At 36.4% G+C, this 23,847-nt stretch overlaps 1 protein-coding gene across 2 annotated transcripts in view; it reads left to right on the top strand.

Moving 5' to 3' along the window:
• The window catches only part of CXADR (CXADR, Ig-like cell adhesion molecule), a 40,752-nt gene extending 17,442 nt beyond the window's left edge, over positions 1 to 23,310 (top strand). Inside the window, exons 1-7 of one of the 2 annotated variants that reach the window (XM_027843573.1) lie at positions 4,071 to 4,089; positions 5,287 to 5,453; positions 9,252 to 9,456; positions 13,088 to 13,243; positions 20,025 to 20,147; positions 20,867 to 21,005; positions 22,263 to 23,310. In XM_027843573.1, coding sequence (XP_027699374.1) covers positions 5,289 to 5,453; positions 9,252 to 9,456; positions 13,088 to 13,243; positions 20,025 to 20,147; positions 20,867 to 21,005; positions 22,263 to 22,527 — 1,053 coding nt within the window. In that variant the 5' untranslated portion in view covers positions 4,071 to 4,089; positions 5,287 to 5,288 and the 3' untranslated portion in view covers positions 22,528 to 23,310. Of the gene's footprint in view, positions 1 to 4,070; positions 4,090 to 5,286; positions 5,454 to 9,251; positions 9,457 to 13,087; positions 13,244 to 20,024; positions 20,148 to 20,866; positions 21,006 to 22,262 lie in introns of those variants that run through there. The other variant, XM_027843572.1, reaches the window with a different exon arrangement.
• Positions 23,311 to 23,847: the final 537 nt, after the last annotated feature.

A 23,847-nucleotide genomic window follows, 5' to 3' on the forward strand; every position in this document is an offset into this window, starting at 1 on the left:
GGGGAGGTGATAGTCACACTATATTTTGTCTGTTCTGGTCAGACCACGTCAAGAATATTATGTTTAGTTTTGGGTGCCACGTTAAGGAACGACATTGAAAACTCCCACATCATCCGGAGGAGGGCTGCCAGAATGATGAAAAACCTTGAGACTGCTATATATGAGTCATCCAAAGGAATTGGTTATGTTTAGTCTGGAGAAGAGAAGATAAAATTTGGGACTAGAGGTTGAGGGAGAATGTGAGCTAACATGACTTTGGTTTTTGAAGGTTTTCATGTGGAAGAGTGAGTATTCTTATCACTTCTTAATGGGTTACAATTTACAAAGAGGTACATTTAAGTCTGATGTAAAATAAAACTTACTAATATTTAGAGCTATCAAAAAAATGAAAATATGGCCACTTGGTATGTTATAGAAGAGATTTTCAGTGAAGTACCAGCTGGACAACATAACCCCTCAGGCCCATTCCAGCGCTGAAGTTGTGTGATTCTGTGATCTCACCTCCACAGTTTTATATCACACTTTGATGCAGTCCCCACCTAGCCACAATTTTACTTAAGAACATAATGGAAAAATCTTTCTACCATTTATCAATGTCCCACACAAATTTTCATTCAAGACCTAACCAAAATATATGCTCCTTTTATCCTGGGTCTCCTTAATGATAAGACAAACATCAGCAATTTGATAACTGTTTGTTTTTTAAAAAAGAAAAGTGTGTTATGTTAGTGTTATGTTATATGTGATGTTTTTACATCATATCCATTTCTGGTTCTTTCTGTCTATGCCTGCATGTTTTTCTGTCTCTCTCTGTCTCTTTCTCTCTTTTGTCTCTGTTTCTCCCCTTCTCCCTCTTGGAGTTTTGCAATTTACAGGTTCATTTTTTTTCCTTTATATTTAAGAAAAATTTATGTGTAAGGTATCTCAGACAGAAAGATACCAGAGGTGTTGAAAAAAGTTGTGACTGAGGTAAAAATTAACAACTCTACATTGGGAAACAGGCAGTCACCTTTTTTGCATTGATGTTGAAAGATGTAGAGTATATGAGTCCTTTGTGTTTTTCATTTCTTGACTGTGAAAGAGCATTTGATTCACATTTTTTCCAAGAACATGTGCATCAAAATCATTCAAAATCCTTTGAAAGATATAACAATAACCCCATTCAGTGACCCTCTGACAACAAAAAAAGGTGGGACATAAAACTCTTCCCCATATCAACATGTGTTTGGATGGAAAATCTATAGTATTTGTCCATTAGTGTGTATATACCTGGGACATTCTGCTAGTGTTGTTATATGGCAGCAGTCTCCAGAAATTTAAAGGTGACTGTCACATAAATGGTGGTGGAGAAGCACAAACAGGTTGCAAAATATAACCAATGGAGAACTTCAAAGAACAGGAATAAAAGTGGTCATCGAGGAAATGCACGATAAGAAGAGAGGGCAATCTCAAGTGGCAAATGTCAGAGATGACAGTCAAGAGAAGATCTTGAATTTTTTTATGTGAAAACAAAGCACTTTATGGACAAAAAGTTGCAGCCATCAAAGTAAATAAATAGCAGAACCTACTTTTAGTTTCTGACTTCATTGTACATAATCTGTTTTTAAAAAATTTTTTCTTTAAATTCAGAATTTAATGATCCCTATAAAAATGAGAACACTTTCATATTCAAAGCAGAGCAGAAAAAATAGGGTTATGTAGAACCAGGAATCTGTTGCAATACAGCTTGCGCTTTCAAAAAAGTAATGTAATTCAACATGTTACTTTCTAGTATGCAGTTTGTTTTTTTTGTTTGTTTGTTTTTGTTTTTTGGCAAAGCAATTGGGGTTAAGTGACTTGCCCAGGGTCACATAGCTAGTCAGTATCAAATGTCTGGTCGGAGACCAGATTTGAACTCAGGACCTCCTGACTGCAGGGCTGGTGCTCTCCCCTGTGCCACCTAGCCACCAAAGTTGTCTTGTTTTTCCGTTTTCTTCCTGAATTTATCTTTGTTCTCTTTCATACATGTTATAAAATGTGTCACTTATCTTATTTTTTGTGGGTGCAAAGAAAAAAGAAAAACAGTATTTGTAACAAATGAATATAATCAAGAAAAACAAATTCATATATTTTTCATACTTTCAAATGTATGTCTGATTCCAGACATAAGTCTTTTACTCTACTGTCAGGAGGTGGGTAGCATCTTTAATCATCAGCCTTCTGGAGTCAGAGTTCTTAAAATCTTTCAAAGTTATTTTTCTTCACAATACTGTTACTGTATAAATCGTTCTCCTTTTTCTGCTCCTTCACTCTGCAGCAGTTAATATAAGTGCTCCCAGGTTTCTCAAAACTGTCCTTTTATTTTTTAAAGTGTTATATATATATATATACATACACACCATAATTTGTTCAGCCACTGAATGGCAATAATAGCTGTTACAAATACTTTTTGTACATATAGGATCTTTTTCCTTTTTTTCTTTTATCTCAAGACTAATAGTGCTTGTTCATTATTTCTGATCTGAAGCTGAAGTGACTGATTAAAATGCTGAACACTTCCAAGCTAATGTCATATTGTTCATTTCTTTTTTTGTTGTTGCTTATTTTGAAAAATGGCAAATATGTTGAAGCTATTTGCAGACAAAGCAGATACATTTCTCCAATTATTTTATTCATTGTAAGAAATGCAAAATTAAAGTATAGTAATGGCTTAAATTACTTATGATAAAAATAGTTCTAAGACTGAAATGTTAAAAACTTCTATGTAGTTTTCTATTTTGTCTCTAGAGCAGAATATTAGCTCCAGTAATATACAGAACAAGTCCGTATCCTAGCAACATGTTATTCTGTATCCTAGCAACACTTGGTGACTGTTCTACAGGGACATTGTCAAATACAGATATGTATAATAGAATCACATATAAACTCTAGTGGAAGATAAGTAAGATATTATCCTCACCCTGTAATATTTCCAAGTCTCTAGGTTCTTTCCTAAATAAGAAAATCTATTTTTTTTTTGTTTTCAGTAAATAGAGGAACAAGGTAAATTACACAGTATTTGTGTAACACGTCTATTAGAAAATTCTAGTAAAGGTGTGAGGAAATATTGGGCACTTAATATGTTCCCGGCACTTGACAGGTTTGCTAAACAGATATAATCACACCCTGAATTAGCAGACACCTACCTCTCCTGTCCTCACTTCAACACTCAATTACCTTCTCAGACTTTTCCCTTCGCAGACTGATCTCTATCTGGGCATTCATATTACCACATTGCTCACCACAAAGTGAGCATTGCTTTCAGTTTTCACCTATCATTAATTAATCCTTAATGTTGCTACCTCTAGTTGGTGTCATAGTGCCCACAGTGGGGAGCAGTCTCAAAAACAAGAGAGAAATTACTATCATCAGTATGGCTACGCCATGTGTATGGTGAATAAATTTATTTGTGTGATGAGAAATTATTCCTGGGTTTAATCAGTCTCCCTTTCCTCAAGTCCATACCTGCATACCATCTCCCCACCCATGCCCGTCCTTGGACTTCAGAAAGCTATCCCAGGTACTTGTGAGACACAACCCTCTCCACCCTATAGCTCAGACTCCTACTTTGTTTAGTCATCCAAAAGGACCCTTAGTTCAAAGAAAAAACATGTAATGAAATACTATAGTAATAAAAATAATAACAGACCGGCCCCCATAAACTTGGAGTTCATTTTCCCATAAATACCCCCTCAGAGGGAAAAGTGAATATGGCTAAGAATCACATGTGGAGGGGGTAATTCTGTGCTGACTGCATGTTGCTTCTTGACTCCAGATGTTTTCAACTATCCTGGTCTCTTCAGTACCACCTTTTACTCTGTCTTTGGAGATACCGAGGTTTAGTTTTTTTCCTTGAATGATGGCAACACAACTCTATCAATTGTTCTTTAAATCCCTCCACTGTACACTGGAGGGGCTTGGAGTAAAACCAGACTTGACCTGCAAGTATCAAGAAGGAAACAAAGGTTCAGAAAAGAGTTTGGAACCATTTCTTACCTGGAACATAATGATTACTCGTTCCTGATGCTAAGTGGCAAGATAATAGAAGGGAAAAAGTACTCCTCAATGAAGGTACAAGACTTTTTAGATATTTTACATCCAGTTAAAAGTCTAAACTTGAATATATTCTCCTTATAAAACAAACTCCGAATAATCTTTAGACCTGAGATAGACAAAGTGCCATAGAGTTAATACTTACAGTATAGTAAAATCTTTTGCCTATTTTTCTTACTTGCTCTGTGTGTGTGTGTATTAAAGATGACTGCATTCTAGAAAATAAGTATTTGATCAAACCACTTCCTGGCTCCTGTACTTGCTAGGTTTCTCACCTGGGCAATGAGGCTAGGCTTGCCCTCAATTAACAACAGGACAGGTCAGGTAACTGAGGGATGTGCTGACTCATATCCTCAGCCTTGAACCTTATAATTACCTGTAGCAAACCTCACTGTTACTGAACCTGGACTCATTCCCAGTGGCTAGCATACTACCATCCTTTTTTACACTCCCTATCCCCGTGATACTGAACACCTGATTGATCAGAAACATCTTCCCCAGCCTCAGCTGTACACGTCCTCATTCTCATCCCCTTAACCTACTTCTCTGTATCCCATTCCAGAACTCCCTCGACTCTCCATTGTGCATTCTAGAGTACCAGCTTCACAATTAAAAAACTTTTAAAATGAAGCAAATATTACCTATGAATTTTCAAAGGGAAAACAATGGAAAATTGCGGAAGATATCTTCATCATTATCTGAATTTACACATATAGAGATAGTATTCTTATGAAGAGTACCTTTTAAAAAAAATGTATATTTTGACACATTTTTCTTCTGTGAATTATGGAGTCAGCAAAATCTATTGCTTAGTAATATTTTATTTAAGTATACCACATGTACTTAAATATTGTAAAGCCTTGAGCTGAAAAGGATGTCAAAATTAGTTTAAAATCAGACCATTAATCTGTAAAACTGTTCTTAGGACCAAATTACTGTAATAGTCTGTGATTTAATTTGATAGGACTTTTTTGATAGGATTATTGTCATCCCACTTGGATAGCAATCCAGAAAGTTTAAACTTGATTGTGTAGAATACATGCATGTAGGCCATTAAGATTATCATTCAATATTGTTTCAGTAAAATTCTGACAGTTTAAGGTGGTTTTTTTATTTTCTATTAAAGATTGAATACTTTTCTATAATGTACCAAGTATTTTAACAAAGTACACAATTAATAGATGCTTAATCTGTACACAAAATTTTATTTTTTAGACATGGCCAGAAGTATGACTATAACCACTACTGAAGGGATGTTTGAAAAAGCCAAGGGGGAAACAGTTCATTTGCCTTGTAAATTTACAATTGCCCCAGAAGACCAAGAACCACTACACATTGAGTGGATTAAATCACCAGCTGATAACCAAAAGGCTGACCAAGAGGTGAGTATTAATAAATATGTATCAACAGAAATGTTTCTTAATAGCTACTGTACATACAGCATATCATAATTTGGGGGCACCCATCCGTGATTTAATCATAGTAATAAACTCTTAGCATGGAAAATCCTTCCACTGATAAGTTTGGCAACTCATCTAAAATTCAGATTAGGCAGCTGCCTGAGGCACTGAGAGATTAAGTGATTCCAAGACTAACCCTCTTTCTACTGGGCCACTGTTGCTTTCAGTAACAAAAACTTAGAAATGACCTACTGTCTAGTAGCTCATTAAATTATAGCCATTTATGAATTATCCTAGGAACTTAACCACCATTTAGTGTATTTGTGTTTAAAATTTTAATTGACTTGTAAAATAGCCTGTTCGTTGAGCACCATGTGCAAATTCAGTGTATAAAATTTGATGGAAAACTTACAAGTTGGATATTTGTAGCAAAAATATAAGATACAGAAGGTAACATGGGAATGTGTTACCAAAGAGGGAGGCTGCAACAATAATAACTAATAACTAACATTTATATAGCACTCACTACGTGCTTACTGTGCTAAGTGCTTCATTTAATCCTCCCAACAAGCCTGGGAGGTAGGTGCTATTAATATCCCCATTTTACAGATCAAGAAACTGAGGCAAATAGAAATTAAGCCACTTGCCTGGGTCACACAGCTAATAAAAAGTCAAGCCTATTTGAACTCAGATCTTCCTGACTCCAGGTCCAGCACTCTAGCTGCCTCTAGAGATATTCTTATTAAGCCTCCAATGCATTCCTGTAAAAAAAAATAAAATATGGTAGGAATATGAGTAGTGAAATGATTCACTAAATTTACACAGCTAATTCCCAGTTTGGTATTTTCTCAAGTTGCTTTGCTTTCTGTATTTTAGAATCCTTGAAAAAGCCAGTGTAGTTTAGTGTAGTACAAGAGAGTCCAGGTGAAGAAGTATCCTACACGGAGATTGCTTTCATAAACTTTATTGCTACTCACAAGGGACAAAGGCAGACGGCTGCTAGCAGGGACGGTCTCGGGTAGCCTACATGTCCTCAGTGGACACCACATTGGGGGAGGTATTGGCCACATTCCAATTGAAAAGCCAGAGATCCTCAAGCCTTGATCTTATATATAATTTGAGACAAAACCAGTGTGATACCAATGGGAGACTACCCTGTTATCTATGTGACAGGTAAAGTCAAGGTATTTTCTAAATTACCGGATAAGGAGGGAGGGATGAGATACAGAGAAAAAAGAATGAAGAATATGGAAATAGAGAATTTAAGCCTAGCAGTACCATTCCAGCGAAAGGCTAAAATATGGGGGTCTGGGGGGATACTAGTCAAACTGATTTTCACTAGCTGATATTTAGAATTTGTCTAACAAGAGGTTATGAGCTATCATATCAAAATTTTAAATAATAATGAAAAAAGTACTTAATAGCTGTGTGACCCATGCAGTGGATAGAGCACTGGCCCTGGATTCAGGAGGACCTGAGTTCAAATTCGGCCTCAGGCACATAACACTAGCTGTGTGACCCTGGGCAAGTCACTTAACCCTGATTGCCTCACAAAAAAAAAAAGTGAGGAAAGTAGAAAAAAGTTCTTGATTGTTAATTTATTACTGTATCCCTCCTGTATGGCCATGAAACTGGAATGACATTTTTTCATTATTAAATTTTTTGGGAGGAAGCCTGAATTATTTAAATTTTTGATATTGATTAAATGGTTATGATTAAATTGAGCTCCTTTGAATAGCCATTAGATTCTAAAACTGCACTAAGACTTTTGGAACTTCCCTTGCTTCTTTGATACAGTAATACAAATTGAAACTGCTCTCTCCTAATGTCTTAGTTGCAAAATCCAGTTACCTTTTCTCAGTCCTCATTCTTCTTGGCCTGTCTCCAGCCTTCGACACTGTTGAAAACTCTCTTCTCTCTGGGTTTTCTGAATGCTACTCTTTCTTGTGTTCCTTCCTACCTATCTGACCACTCCTCCTTTGTTGGTTCTTTCTCAAAATCACGCCCTCTAACTGAAGGTGTCCCACAAGGTTTTATCCTGTTTCTTTTTTTCTCCCCTCTGTACTAGTAATTTCACTTGGTTTAATAACCATCTTTATGCTGATGATTCTCAATCTACCTTTCTTGCCCCAGTCTCTCTGCCCACCTACAGTCTCCAATCTCCAACTGCCTTTTAGATATCTTGAACTGGAGAAGCCAGTGGACATGTTAAATTCACAAAGTCCAAATAGAACTCATTGTCTTTCCCCCAAACCCTTCCTCCATCCTGCTTTCCCTATTACTTACTGTAGAGGTCAACACCATCCTCATCTCCCTCAGATTGCAAGGTAGGAGTCATCCTTGAGTACTCTGTATCTCACTTCCCACTTCCAATATTTTGTCAAGGCCTATTGATTTCACCTTTGTAACATCTTTTTAAATGCCCCCTTCTTTTCTTGAACACCGCCACTGCCCTCATCACCATCGTCCTGGATTACTGCAAATAGCGCACTGTTGTGCTTCTCCCCACTCCAAACCATTCTCCATCTAAAGTGATTTTCCTAAAACACAGGTCTGATCATGTTACCCCTCTACTCAGACTGCAGTGGCTTCCTATTGCCACCATACAAAATGCTCTATTTTGCATTCAAAGTCCTTTATTACCTGGCACCCTCTTAGCTTTCCAGTCTTCTTATATCTCACTCCCCATTACTCTTTGATCCAGTGACAGTTGGCTTCCTGGCTCTTCTAAGAATAAACTAGGGGTGGGGAACTTGTGGCCTTTTAGGTCCTTGGTTGTGGCCTTTTGACTGAGTCCAAGTTTTACAGAACAAATCCTTTTATTAAGGGGATTTGTTCTGTGAAGTTTGGATTCAGCCAAAGGGCTGCACTTGAGGACCTAGAGGGCTACGTATGGACTCGAGGCTGTAGGTTCCCCACCCCTGAACAAGGCACTCCCCATCTGTTGGTTCTGGGCATTATCTCTGGCTGTCCCTGCATGAAAGCTTCTCCTTGTTTCAGGCTTCCTTTAAATCCCCGAGTAAAATCCCACCTGCTACAGGAAACCTTCCCCAACCCCTCTTAATTCCAGTGCCTTCCCTTTGTTAATTAGTTCCTTTATATCCTGTATATAGTTTGCTTTGTATATATTTGTTTACATGTTGTCTCCCTCATTAGATTTTAGTCTCCTTGAGGGCAGGAATTGTCTTTTGCCTCTTTTTTAATCTCCAGTGCTTAGCACAGTGTCTAGAACATAGCAGGCACTTAATAAATGTTTATTGAATTAAACTGAATACAAACCCTGAAAAGGGATGGTTGGGGTTCTTGTTTATTTGTTGAAGAAAAAGTAGATTTCCCCATGTACCATTTGAATTATAGCAGAAAGAGCACTGGATTTGTAAACTCATTTGAGTCTTTGCCCTCTTCCTTCCTAGTTGAGTGACTTCAGGTAAGTCATTTTACCAGCCTGGCCTTCAGTTCCCTGACTTTTAAAATAAAGTTTAGAGCAGTTGAATTCTAATGTCTCTTCTAACTCTAAGTCTGCCTTCCTATGATCTAAATAATTCCATCATTTTTATATTTATACATTTTAATCGTATAACTTTTATTGATTTTAATTCATTTTTAATTTGATGTTCCCATTTTAGCATATTCCAGAAAAGGCAATAGTAGCTTTTCCATGCTACTGCAGTTTTTTGTTTCTGTTTTTGTTTTTTACTGGTATATGTGCTTTTTTTTACTGTAAAACTGGTATATTGGCCAACTTAATGAAACAGTTGTTATTTTCCCCTTTCATTTTAGATAATTTTATATTCTGGAGGCAACATTTATGATATATATTCTGAAGATCTAAAAGGACGAGTTTATTTTACAAGCAGTGATCCCAAATTAGGTGATGCATCAATAAATATAACAAATTTACAATTATCAGATGTGGGCACGTATCAGTGCAAAGTAAAAAAACTTCCTGGTGTTGCAAACAAAAAGATGCAGCTTTCTGTGCTTGGTAAGTTTTTTTTAAGATCTTTTAAAGTAGCGATAGATGCTGTCATGGGATTTCAGTCAAAATCTCTCTAGTTTTAATAGTAATTTTAATCATTTTAAAGCTTCCATGCTTTTTGTGTGACAGTCAGAACGTGTAAGTCCCTACTTCCAGAATGCTGAAATTAAAATGATTGAAAACTTGAGGTTTTGTTTAGGGAAATAGGGAGGATTGTAAAGACTTCTGATTTATGGAGTGCATAAGGTATCTTAAAAATGAGTGATTTTTGCCTTAAATGTATTTCATTTATAGAAGTTTATTAAAAATAAACTTTTACTTGATCTTTACATGCAATAAGGAATAAGATGGCACTCATTTCACAGGCCAGCAAGCTTAGGCTTAAGCAATATGAGAATTACCAGAAGAGCAGGCTGGTTTTAGAAAAGGCGGAAGAATAAGAAACCAAATTGCCAACGTTCTCTTCATTGTGGAGAAAGCCAGGGAGCTCCACTAAAAACATCCACTCATCTACTTCTGCTTCATTGACCACACTGAAGCTTTTGACTGTGTGGAACACAACAAATGTGGCAAGTTCTCGCAGAGATGAGAGTACCAGATCATCTTATTTGTCTCTTGAGGAACCTGTCTGTGGGTCAGAAAGTAACAGAACTGAACATGGGACAGCTGATTGATTTAAGATTGGGAAAGGAGGTTGTATGTTGTCACCTTATTTAACTTATGTGCAGAATACATAATGTGAAATGCTGGGCTGGACAAATCAAAAGCCAAATTTGAGGTTGCCGGGGAAAATACCAACAATCTCAGATATGCAGACAATACCGTTCTGGCAGAAAGTGAGGAAGCATGAAAAGCCTCTTGATGGGGGTGAAAGAGAAGAGTATATAAGCTGGCTCAAAGCTTAACATCAAAAAACCTTAAGTCCTTGGCAATTGGTTCCATCACTTCCCGGCAAAAAGAGGAAGAAGAAATGGAAGTAATGTCAGATTTTATATTCTTGGGATCAAAGACACTATAGAGAGTAACTGCAGTCATGAAATTAAAAGATGCTTGCTACTTGAAAGGAAAGCTATGGCAAATCTGGACAGTATACTGAAAAACAGACATCACTTTGCTAACAAAAGTCTCTATAGTCAAAGCTATGTTTTTCCAGTAGCAACATATGGCTGTGAGAATTGGACTATAAAGAAAGCTGAGCATTGCAGAATTGATGCTTTCAAATTGTGGTACTGGAGAAGACTTTTGAGTGTCTCTTGGACAGCAAGGAAATCAAATCGCTTAGTACTTAAAGAAATCGGGTAGGTGGCGCAGTGAATAGAGCTCTGGCCTTGGAATCAGGAGGACCTGAGTTCAAATCCAGCCTCATACACTTAACACTTACGAGCTGTGTGACCTTGGGCAAGTCACTTAACCCTGATCACCTCAGCAAAAAAAAAAAAAAAAAAAGAAAGTACTTAAATTAATTCAGACTACTCATTGGAAGTTTCAGATACTTAAACTTAAATACTTTTGTCACATAATGAGAAGACAGGACCCACTGGAAAAGCCCCTGATACTGGGAAACATTGAAGGCAAAAGGAAAAGGGGATGGCAGAGAGTGAGGTAGTTAGATAGCATCATGGAAACAATGAACATGAACCTGAACAGATGTCAGGAGACAGTAAAGGATAGAAGAGTCTGAGGTCATGAAAAGTTGGATAAAATCGAACAACAACAAAGATGAGCTTCCACAGTGAAGAATGGAAGGACTCCTCCAGAGTCCTCTATCACGTGTAATATGATAGAGGGGCAGCTAGGTGGCGCAGTGAATAGAGCACCAGCCCAGGAGTCAGGAGGACCTGAGTTCAAATCCAGCCTCAAACACTTGACTCTAGCTGTGTGACCATAGGCAAGTCACTTAACCCCAATTACCTCACCAAAAAATAAAAAATAATAATATGGTATGATGGAAAGGGCAGAGACCAATAGAAGACTATGGTTCTAATCCAGTCTCCCTCCAACTAGCTGTGAGACCTTGGGGAAAATTCGCTATTCTAGGTGGGCCTCAGTTTCCTAGTAGATACAGGTCTATTCTAGATAGTCTCTGAGAGATTATAGAACTTGAGATGCAAAATTAGAAATGTACTTCTACAACATTTTATCATTTTGTGGTGATGTTGGAACAAGTCCTAATTAACCTGAAAATGTAGAAGCCCTCTGCTTTTTTTTTACTAAATCTTCAGGGACAAAATTTAACATTGATGGGTATTAGAAGAGTGAAATGTGAGTAAGCATGAATAAGATGTGCATTAGCAGAAGGTTCTAATGTAGAATTTCATGAACATTACTTTCTTGTAATACTTTGTTTTGGGGAAGCTTTCTGACAATATTGCATGTCTATTGTCATTGTTTACTTTGACATTAATTGACTTTTACCCTTATTCTTTTATGTATCTGGAAACTGATTTTTCATTTACTTAGAAAGATTAGCTCCTAGAATAGGCTTGGATAGGATTTGAGGTATTCATGTCTAAAAAAAAAGTCATTGTAAGTATTTTATCTTTTCTTTGATTAATTAATTTTTAGTTTTCAGCATTCAGTTTTATAAGATTTTGAGTTCTAAATTTTCTCCCTCCTCTCCCCAAGATGACATGCAGTCTGACATAGGCTATATATGTACAATCATATTAAACATATTTCCACATTAGTCATGTTGTGAAAGAAGAATCAGAACAAAAGGGGAAAACCACAAAAAAGAAAAAACAAACAAACAAAAAAATAGTATGCTTCAATCTGCATTTAGACTCCATAGTTCTTTTTCTGGATGTGGATAGCATTTTCCATCACATCATAAGTATTTTTTAAGCACTTTACTATGTGATGGGCACTGGGAATACAAATACAGGCAAATATCCAAATCCTGTGTTCATGAACTCAGCATTTGGAGGCAGGGGCTGCAGGAGCCTAGAGATGATCCCAGGTAAGAAGCAGATGGCGGTCTTATGGCATTGTTATGGCAAGAAAGAAGCAGAACTGGGAATGAGGTGGGGGAGGGTGTCCGTACTATGTCACCCACAGCCCTGTTTTTAATGATTACTCTTTTAAGATAACTGAGGAAGGAGACAACATTGTTTTATAAGAGGCAGAGAAGTCAACTTTATGGATTTTTTTTTAAGCATTATGATGGATATCCCAGGACACCTAAAATTCTCCTCTAATCAATGGAATGGATGTTGAATTTTAGAGTAATAAAATATGAAAGGACATACTTATGCTTTTTGGGGGGTGGAGGGGAAGCAGCTTTCAAGTCAACTTGAGGAGCTAAAATTGTTACTGTGCTTGTCTTCTATTTGCCTTCATTACCATCATGGAGCTTTGGGAGAAACTTTATAGGAAACCAGAGTCTTAAATGACACTGGTCTAAGTATTTCCTGCTCTATTCTTCTTTCACTGAATAGCAGAAATGGAATTAAGCTAAGGAAGACTTTTTGGAATAAGTAATAAATAACTATGTAGATATAGATACATCCTGAAATTTTTAATGTATTTTTTACTTCAAAAAATATAAATTATACGTATGTGTGTGTATATATACTCTTGGGTAAAAGGAGAGTATTAAATAAAACAAATTAATTAAATGATTCAATTTCTTTTTCAGTTAAGCCTTCAGGAACAAGATGTTACATTGATGGATCATCAGAGATTGGCAGTGATTTTAAAATAAGATGTGAATCAGGAGAAGGTTCACTTCCTTTATACTATGAATGGCAAAAATTGCCCAACACAGAAAAATTTCCTGCTGTGTCCTTTTCAGGTATTGCTAATACTGTAATTTATTTGTTTATATTTTAGAGTATAGACTGTCTATTTACTTGGCTAAAAAAATTTGCTTTTTTAGAGACACTTACATAACCCCATTTATGAAATGAGAAATTGGTTCAGACAAGTTACTTATTAACAGCTAAATAACAAATCACTTATCACCATTCATTGTGGTTTTTGTTTTTTGTTTTTTTTTTTAAGTTTTGAGTTCCAAATTCTATCCCTTCCCTCCCTCCTCAAATAAGGTAAGCAGTCTGATATAGGTTGTACATGTACAATCATGTAAAACATTTTCATATTAATCATTTTGTACAAGAAGACAAAAAGAAGGTAAAAAAATAGTATGCTTCAGTCTGTATTCAAACAACAGTAGCTTTTTCTCTGGAGGTGGATGGCATTTTTCATCATGTGTCTTTTGAGATTGTCTTGGGACAGATGTGTATTTATAATGAAAAGAATATTAAATTTTGCATCTAGAAGTTGAGTCTGGTTCTCAGTTAAAAGCCTGGCTGTGTTATCTTAGGTAAGTCATTAATTTTGTCTTTTTCACTGAACTTGAACTTCCTCAATTTTTAAATGGGAATGAAGACAAAGTAAAATTACCATCGACATTACAGAGTTGTTTTAAGGATATATTACAAAAAGCACACTGTGAATACGTTATGCTTGTATACAATTATTAAAATAATATGAAAATTGACAGAATTCAAGTTTTACACTTTCAAAAGAGACGATAGTCTTGTATTTATCATTTTTACTGATTACTCATATTTGGTCACAAAAAGAGATAGTCCCTGAATTCTGTTCTTAAAATAATACCCAGGAAAAGATACCCTACCCAGATTCAACCAAATGGAAATGCCCTCTCAGCTATTGTTATTCTTAAAGACCTTTCTTCCATTCCCTTCTTTTTCACTTCTTTATTTTAATTTTTATTAATTTATTTTTAGTTTTCAACATTCACTTCCATAAGCTTTTGAGTTTTAAATTTTTTACCCCCTCTCTCCCCAGGACAGCTTGCAATCTGATAAGGCTCTACATATACATTCCTGTTAAACTTATTTTCACATTAGTCATGTTGTAAAGAAGAATTAGAGGGACCCATAGGTGGCACAGTGGATATAGCACTGGCCCTGGATTCAGGAGGATCTGAGTTCAAATCCAGCCTCAGACACATAACACTTACTAGCTGTGTGACCCTGGGCAAGTCACTTAACCCCATTGCCTAGCCAAAAAAATAACAATAATAATAATAATTAGAACCAATAGGAGAAACCACAAGAAAGAAGAAACAAAACAAAACTGAAGGAAAAAAAAGCAAATAGTATGCTTTGATCTGCATTCAAACTCCATAATTCTGTCTGTGGATGTGGCTAGCATTTTCCATCATGAGACTTTTGGAGATGTCTTAGATCCTTGAATTGCTGAGAAGAGCTAAGTCTGTCACAGTCAGTCATCACACAGTATGGCTGTGACTATGTACAATGTTCTCCTGGTTCTGCTCACTTCACTCAGTATCAGACCATACAAGTGTTTCCAGGTTTTTCTGAAGTCTGCTTGCTCATCATTTCTTATAGCACAATACTATTCCATTACATTCATATACCACAACTTTTTCAGCCATTCCCCAATTGATAGGCATCCCCTCAGTTTCCAATTCTTTGCCACCACAGAAAGAGCTGCTATAAATATTTTTGTACATGTGGGTCCTTTTCCCATTTCTATGATCTCTTTAGGATACAGACCTAGAAATTCTGTTGCTGGGTCAAAGGGTCACATTTTTATAGCCCTTTGGGCATATTTCCAAATTGCTCTCCAAAATGGTTGGATCATTTTACAACTCCACCAACAATGTATTAATGTTCCAATTTCCCCCCATCTCCAACATTTATCATTTTCCTGTTTTGCCATGTTGGCCAATCTGATAGGTGTGATGTGGTACCTCAGAATTGTTTTGATTTTCATTGCTCTAATTAATAGTGATTTAGAGCATTTTTTCATGACTATAGATAGCTTTAATTTCTTCATTTGAAAACTGCCTGTTTATATCCTTTGACCATTTATCAATTGGGGAATGACTTGTGTTCTTATAAATTTGACTTAGTTCTCTATATATGTTAAAAATGAGGCCTTTATCAGAGACACTGGTTGTAAAAATTCCTTCCCAGTTTTCTGCTTCCCTCCTAATCTTGGTTGCATTGGCTTTGTTTGTGCAAAAACTTTTCAATTTAATGTAATCAAAATTATCTATTTTGCATTTCATAATGTTCTCTATCTCTTGTTTGGTCATAAATTCTTCTGTTCACCATAAATTTGACAGGTAAACTATTCCTTGCTCTCTCAGTTTGCTTATAGTGTCAGCCTTTATATCTCAATCATGGACCTTCTTTTTCACTTCTGTCATTGCTTGAGGTGTGCTGCCCTACTTACCCCCACCCTCAATGCCCTCCAGTCCTTATCTTTTAAGTTGATATTCATTTATTTTCTTTCTTTTTTCTGTCATTGCTTGAGGTGTGCTGCCCCACTTACCCCCACTCTCAATGCCCTCCAGTCCTTATCTTTTAAGTTGATATTCATTTATTTTCTTTCTTTTTTTTTTTTTTTTAAGGCATTTGGGGTTAAGTGACTTGCCCAGGGTCACACAGCTAGTAAGTGTCAAGTGTTTGGTCTGAGACCAGATTTGAACTCAGGTCCTCCTGACTTCAGGGCCGGTGCTCTGTCCACTGCGCCACCTAGCTGCCCTGATATTCATTGATTTTTCAAGGCTGGGGTCTGTAGTGACAGGAATTATGGGAAAGTAAGACGATGCTTCCACTTAACCTTAGTTTCCACAGTAGTATCTGTAGTCCCTGTCCTATCTCACTTTTTGCCTATTCCCCCATTCTTTAAGGAACTCATTGAAATGCACATGAAGTTTGTTTCTGGTTGTTTAAATGTTTGTTGAGGAGTAGAGGGGAGGGAAATGGAAGGAAAATGTTTACTCATACCCCGGTAATAATAATAATACTTATTAGAAAACCTCAAAAGGATTATATGTTTCTTTCACAGGCAAGATAATTGGAAAGAAACTGTTCTTTTAAAATGTTATTGATGTCTTTTCTTTTTATATCACCTTTCATTCTCTTCATATCCCTCAATAATCCCCTACACACACAGTCATTACTTATAACGAAGAGTAAAAAAGACAGGGGGTGAGAGAGAAGGAATCATCCAAGTCTGTGACAATATAAACCTATGCACAGTAGACTCTTTTTAAGTGGGCAAGTCACTTAAGCCTGTTTGCCTCAGTTTCCTCACCTGTAAAATGAGGTGGAGAAGGAAATGGCAAACCACTCTGGTTTCTCTGCCAAGAAAACTCCAAATGGGGTCAAGAAGAGTTTAACACAACTGAAAACAACTGAACAGCAACCCACCATTTGTTTAGCCATTCCCCAATCAATGAACATCTACTTTATTTCTGATTCTTTGCTACCATAAAAAGTTTTACTATGAATATTTTGATGCATATGGGATCTTTCTGTCAATAACAACAACCATAATAATAACAGCAACATCTAGCAAGCACTTTAAGGTTTACAAAGACCTTTATTATCTCATTCAGAGTAGGTGCTATAATTATCTCATTTTATAGATGAGGAAACTGACAAAGGTCAAATGACCAGGGTTACACAGCTGGTAAGTGTCTGAGGCTAGATTTGAACCAATCATCCTGATTCCAGGCCCAGCACTTTATCCTACTTCTCCACCTCTTTGATGATATATACCTAGCACTCATAATCTCTTAAGACAATGGCTACTTTTGTTCCTCTTTTTTTTTTTTTAATTTAATCCAAATTGTTTTCGAAAGGGTTGTACCAGTCCACAGCTTCACCAACAGTGTATTAGTGTGCTTCTCTTCTTTCCAGCATTGACTGTGGTCATCTTTGACAATTTAATATGTATGAGATTTATTTTGGTTTTCAGTCTTATTATTATTAGTGATATAGCAGTTTTTTTATATGATTGTTAATTTATTTTTGTGTTGTTTTTTTCCAAGACTAGATCTCCCCATCTCATCCCTATCTCATTTGTCATGGAAGGGCAGTGACCAGCCATGGGCTCAATCACCATTACTTTTCGTCATGGAAGTTTGGATATGTTGTTTCCAACCATTTGTCTCTCCCTAGCCTCATGTACCCCTCTCTCCCACCCCCACCCCAGCCCCATTCATGGTGGCTTACCGTTGGTTGCTGGACTTAGTGTGGACACCCAATTGGCTTAGCCTACTATAGCTCAGACTCCTGAGATCAAGAGATCCCCAAGCCTTGATGTACTAGCCTCAGCCTTCGTGATAGTAGGGCTTATAGGCATGGACTACCATTCCCAGCCTTGCTAATAGTTTATCATTCTTCTTATGAGAACTATCTGTTCATGCTCCTTGGAATGTTTAATGGTCAGTCACTCAACAAGCATTTGTTGGAGTAGGGAGAGACTTGAGGCAGGCAGACCCATTAGCAGACTGTTGAATCCAGGCATGAGGACCTATACTAGGGGGTGGCAGTATCAGAGAAGAATACATATTTGAAAGATACTGCAAAGGTAAAAATCAGGAGGCCTTGAGCCTGAATTGCAAACCTGAGGGATTGGGAGGATGGCATTGAATTCAACTGTACTAGTAAGGTTAGGAGGGAAAATGAGATAAGTTTTTCACATTGAGTTTAAAATTTTATGTCTACTGGACAATCCAGTTCAAAATGAATGAAAAAGTTTTGGAAGTCTACAGAGGAGGGTAGGTAGATTTTAAAATCATCAGCACAGAGATAATTATTAAATCCATGGAGCGAATTAAATCACCAAGTGAGGTAGTAGAGAGACAGAAGAGAGTTCCCCCCACACACACCTTTTTTCATCTTGATGAAATTTTTACTTTATTCTTCTTTTAGTTCTTCATTTTATTTCATTTTTAATCTTTTGTTTTTCTGGTGATAATTCATGTAATCTGGTAGTAATTCATGTAGCGGAAAGTCTTTTTTTTTTTTTCTCCTCCTTTGAATCACTGTTTGAAGATCTTATGTAGTTCCTCCTTTTGGGAGGTAGATAGATAAAAGGAGAAGGAGACAGACTGACTGACCGAAAATTTTGATTTTTGGTTGGGTGATATCTTGCACTGGTTTCTTGGGTTCCTCTGTTGATCCCTCCTGGAGTTACCTCCCTGGATCTGTGAGGTTAGACCATTGCATCTTGAGACCCTTCACTGGTTCCTTAAGACAGAGGTCTTGTTATGTTACAGCTCTTATCCTCAGAGGTCCTGTTTTGAGAACTGCAACCCCTCACTTGTGTTTGCTGTGACTACAAGGTCCCTGCTCCAGGGCTTTCAGACCACCTTGGGACTTTTCTCAAGGAAGCCTCCTGCTTGGACAAGGCCTTGCAATCTACACCTGTCCTTGGTCTATTTGGACTTGAAGGCTACCATATATCAGTAGTTTCTTTGCTAGTGGGCCCCCTTTCTTTCCTATTACATGTGAGCTTCTGGCTGACCTCTTAAGCATCTCTGGAATGGAATTGCTCTAGTTCAGTTAATATTATCATTATTCAGTCTGATGCACACTTCAAGGTTTTGCTGAACTAGTTACGTGGGAGGTAGGCAATCAGCCTCCATGTGATTGTTGATAGCTTGTATTTCTCATTGGAAAAATGACATTTTGTATCCTTTGGCCATTTATCTCTTGGGGAAATTATTCCTTATTCTTAAATATTTGTATCAATTTCCTTCTATATACAGTTATCCCTTCCACATCGAAAGGGTCAGGGGCACAGTGCCCCTGCAATCTGAAAAATCCAGGTAAAATTTTTTTGGCCTTTCATACCAGAGAAGAAGTCTGAATTATTATGGTATTAAATGATAAAATATGTTGATATTATATAATACTATATGTATATTGTATGCATTTCTGAACCTTTTCTATGTTGTCTACTGGCCTTTGCATGTCATCTGCAGCTTTGGCACAACTTCCCCAAAATCCCCATATATTTTCATATACTGACTCACAATATAATGAAACCACGATGGGGAAAGTTGCAATGTGAAACGGATACCTGTATTTTGAATATCAGATGAGAAGGTAGAGTGGCATAGCAGAAAGTGTCTCCCTTGCCACCTGTGGCTTTTGGTGAGCAGTTTAACTTCTTTGGACTTTAGTTTCTTCATCTGTTAAGAAGAGGCCTCTAGAGTTGCCTACAGCTTCACATCTGTGATATTGTTACTTCTTATCAGAAAAATCTGTTATATTTTTCCCTGCTTAATGACTTCCTTCCTACTCCTGAGTGTATTGATTTTGCTTGTGCACAAACTTTTCAACTTTATGTAATAAAACTTGTTTTTTTTTAATCTTTTGTGATTATTTTTATGCCCCTTTAAATCAAGAATTCTCTTCCATTCATAGATGTGAAAGTTTCATTTCTCCGCTAATTTTTTAAAAAAATTATATGGCCTTTTATATTTAGGTCATGGATATTTAGAGCTTATTCTAATGTAGGGTGTTAGTTGGTAGTTGCTAGGGTTAATGTAGTGTGTTATTTGCTAATATTTTTGCCAGACTGCTTTACGGTTTTCCCAGCACTTTTTGTCTAGATAGAGTGTACTTATCATGGGGTGCTTCTGTATTTTGTTTACCTTAAAGATCTCTCTTTTTTAAACTTTTCTGCAGTCTTGGACAATATACAGCCTCCTTTCCCAAGTAATAAAGTTGTATTTCAAAAATAGTTAAGAAAATAATCTGTTTTTCTACCCATAGATCTCAACCCATCTATTATTTCTGTACGAAATGCCACTACAGAGTACTCTGGCACATACAGCTGTACAGTTAAAAACAGAGTTGGTGTTGATCAATGCCTTTTGAGGGTGAATGTTGTTCCTCGTAAGTATATTCTTTATATTTACCAGGGGAGGGGAGGAGGGGAGGGAAGAGGGTGTCACCTCCACCTTTGATTTTACTACCTTTGCAACTGGTCTATGACCTATCATCTCATAATCTTAGAGAGCAGCCCAGGGGATTAAATAGTGTCCCATGTTCATATAGCCAGTCAGAGGCAGGATTTGAACTCAGATATTCTATTGCCACTGCCAGGTGCCTATCTCCAGACACTTGCTATTTCTCATCTTTCTGGCAATTAATAATAAGTTTTTGTATTCATTTCATATTCCATTTTTAAAGTATTTCTTGGTATGCCCCTTAATTTGATTTGTTAATGGGGCAGATTTTGGGGTGGTATGAAGAGGGTAGGATAAAAGATTTTTTTTTTTCATGTGTGTGTATGAGATCAGAGAGTTTTATCAGATGGCGTTTTACCTTCCCAGCTTAAAGAGAATATTTTATTAATACATTGTTCTTATCATTCATTATGGTGATTTTTTTTTTTTGGTGGGGAAGGCATCAAATTAACTTGTGTTCCACTATTAGAATTATGCAAATAATTATTTTAAATGGAAAAATGTGTATAGAAAAATTATGCCAGTTAACTTGCTGGATAGGAAGGGAAGTTAAATTGCTATTTGTAGTCATTTCAGTCCAAAGTCCTTGTAAAAGGTGTTCTTAATTATTGTATTATTAATTATTAATTATCTTAATTGTTGTAGCTTCAAACACTGCTGGTACAATTGCTGGAGCTGTCATAGGAACTTTGTGTGCCCTGTTGCTGTTGGGTCTTCTAATCTTTTGCTGCTGTAAAAAACACAAGGAGGAAAAATATGAAAAAGAAGTTCATCATGATATCAGGTAACCTTTGGAAACAAGCTTTCCCCAAATAAACAATTCCATTAAAAAAGCTTCTATAAGAGGTACAATTAACTACAATGCTGAAATCTTAAATAGTGAATGTCAACATTTTAATCAATAATTTACTTACTTTTGCTAAATATTAGTAAAAATTTGATCACTGAGGTCTTTGCTTCAACTTAGCATCATAGAATTTAGAATTCGAAAGAGCTTGAAGGATTATCTAACCTAATAACCTAATTTTACTGATCCAAAGAACTATGGGTTGGAGTAGGTGAGTGAATAGGCTAAGGTCACACATAGCTATTTAGTAAAAGAAATTTTTTTTTCCCCTAACTTTATTTATTTATTTATTCATTCATTTGTTGCGCAAGGCAATTGAGGTTAAGCGACTTGCCCAGGGACACGTAGCCAGTGAGTGTTGTGTGTGTAAGGCCGGATTTGAACACAGGTCTACCTCAATCCAGGGCCAGTGCTCTATCCACTGTGCTACCTAGCTGCCCCTAAAAAAAAAATATTTGAACACAGGTCTTTTGATCTTCCCTGAGGATTGCATACTATTTTCTCATATTAGCATTGACTGATTTTGACCTATCTCTGTACATATGTTTAAGTGAGGCCTACCTCATATTGAGCAAGTGGCAGTCAGAATTTGAACTCGTCTTCTGGCTCCAAATCTAGTGTTTTTTCACCATACCACACTGCCAGTAAGTTTTCAAAAACATGTGTTGTACAATTAATTTTTGTAATTGTGTGTAGACAGGGAGGTTAGTGAATTAGTATAGGTGTGTAATTCCTCAGAAGGATTGAAGGTATAGTGATATCATTTTTGTATGACCTGAAAAGGTGTTCCTGGTCTAGGGTTCAGTAAAGTTAGTATGTTACTGCATTTGTACTGTATTTGCACAGCAAATTATTTAACTAAGATCTTTTAATTTTTAATTTTATCAGATTAAAAGCTTTTTTTGAGTGTGGTTTGCTGGTTTGAATGTATGACTTACAAAGTTCAAACATCCTTAAGTCACAAGATCTTGGAGTTGTGCATTTACTCTTTGCTTGCTCAACTAATAGAATGCAGAATTTAATTTCTTAAGCAAATTAGAGGATAACCTTGTAAATAGAAATATAATTCATAAATTTCCTACTTTTCCCCCCAGTATGGTACACACTATTATGATACATCTTAAAACATAGATTGAAGTTTGCATAATTATAAGCTTAATTTTAAAATGTTTATATCTGGACTTTCATTTCTAGAGAGGATGTTCCTCCTCCAAAGAGCCGTACATCGACAGCCAGAAGCTACATTGGTAGCAATCATTCATCTCTGGGATCAATGTCTCCTTCCAACATAGAAGGCTATTCCAAAGCTCAGTATAACCAAGTACCAAGTGAAGACTTTGATCGTACTCCACAGAGCCCGAGTTTCCAACCAACTAAGGTAGCAGCATCTAATCTAAGTAGAATGGGAGCTATTCCTGTGATGATACCAGCACAAAGCAAAGATGGGTCAATAGTATAAAGCATCTCAAACTTTGTTTCTTCAGACTTTTTTCTTCTCTGAAAATAGGAAAAAGCTGCCAACCTAAAAATTGCTTTTGAAGAAATAGAATAATTTAATCTGGACTAATAAAAAGATGATCTTCAAGAAACATTATTTAATTGACAAGAGTTTGAATCCTACATCAGACACTTAAAAACTACAAGTCTTGTAACTTTTTTTTAGCTTATTTCCTCAAATGTTTCACAGGGTTGTTGTGAGGAACAAATGCTACATATATAGAGTGCTTTGTGAAGTTTAAAGTATTACATAAATAGTAGCTATTGTTATCACAAAGAGATCAGATAAAATCTCCTGGTAGAAGAGGGGGTAGAATTGAATTTCCAGATGAAAGCGTATTGTCTTAGGTTCCTTTAGAAACAACTGATTTTACTGATACTTAATGTCTACTATTCTATATGTATACCAAGAAAAGCAAGATTTACTGTTACTGTTACTGTTTTCTCAGCCATTTTCTGTAGCAAACAATGTAAGCCCTACAAAAAGTTGAAAAGAATGTCAAAAATAACTAATTTAAAATTGTAAAATTACTGTTTTTGGAATCAGTTTAAGTGAAGGGTGTGTCTTGAACATCTTACTGAAAGAATACCAGCAATGACTAGGTGAGCTAGCTGAGCTCTGTCATCTAATTAATTTGGTGAAATGATTTCTTTAAATGTTTTAACACATGGAAATGCTACAAGTGAGTAGCTAATTGTTTTTTGCTTTCTGGCTATATTTAGCAATAAAGGAGCAGCTGGCAGATTCTACTAGTGCACTGTTCTTTTTAAAGAAGTCACACATATGGCAATAGTTTTTATGAAAAGCCATCCACACTATTATCTAGTCTACCTCGTGTAGCCGGCAACAAACATTTTACCCACGATGATCAGGACTGCAAATTAGGGGATGCAGTGTGTTAAGGAACATGGTTTGTTGCCATATGTGCACTTAATATTTGAACTAGCTAGCCCAGACTGATTAGATAGGGTTGTACCTGCACCCTTTTCATTTGGCTGCCTGCTTCATTCAGGCTAATGTGATTTGTTTTGTAATACAATTATAGAATAAGCCTACCAGACCTACATAAGAGTGTTTTTTTTCTGGCACATTTTTCCCCCAGAAATATGTGCACCCATATTTTCCTTCTTGAATCAAATTTCTGGTAGAGATGTTTTTTTAAAAACCTCCAGAAAGTTTACCTCCACTAATATAGTAAATTAATACTTTTACAGCTTGTATGTTACTATCTTGCAGAAGTAGCTTTGTGTGATACTAATAGAGAAGTTGAGGTTTGGGAAA

This window comes from Vombatus ursinus, unplaced genomic scaffold (genome assembly GCF_900497805.2).
Source record: "Vombatus ursinus unplaced genomic scaffold, bare-nosed wombat genome assembly UNPS02014924.1, whole genome shotgun sequence".
Lineage (NCBI taxonomy): Eukaryota > Metazoa > Chordata > Mammalia > Diprotodontia > Vombatidae > Vombatus > Vombatus ursinus.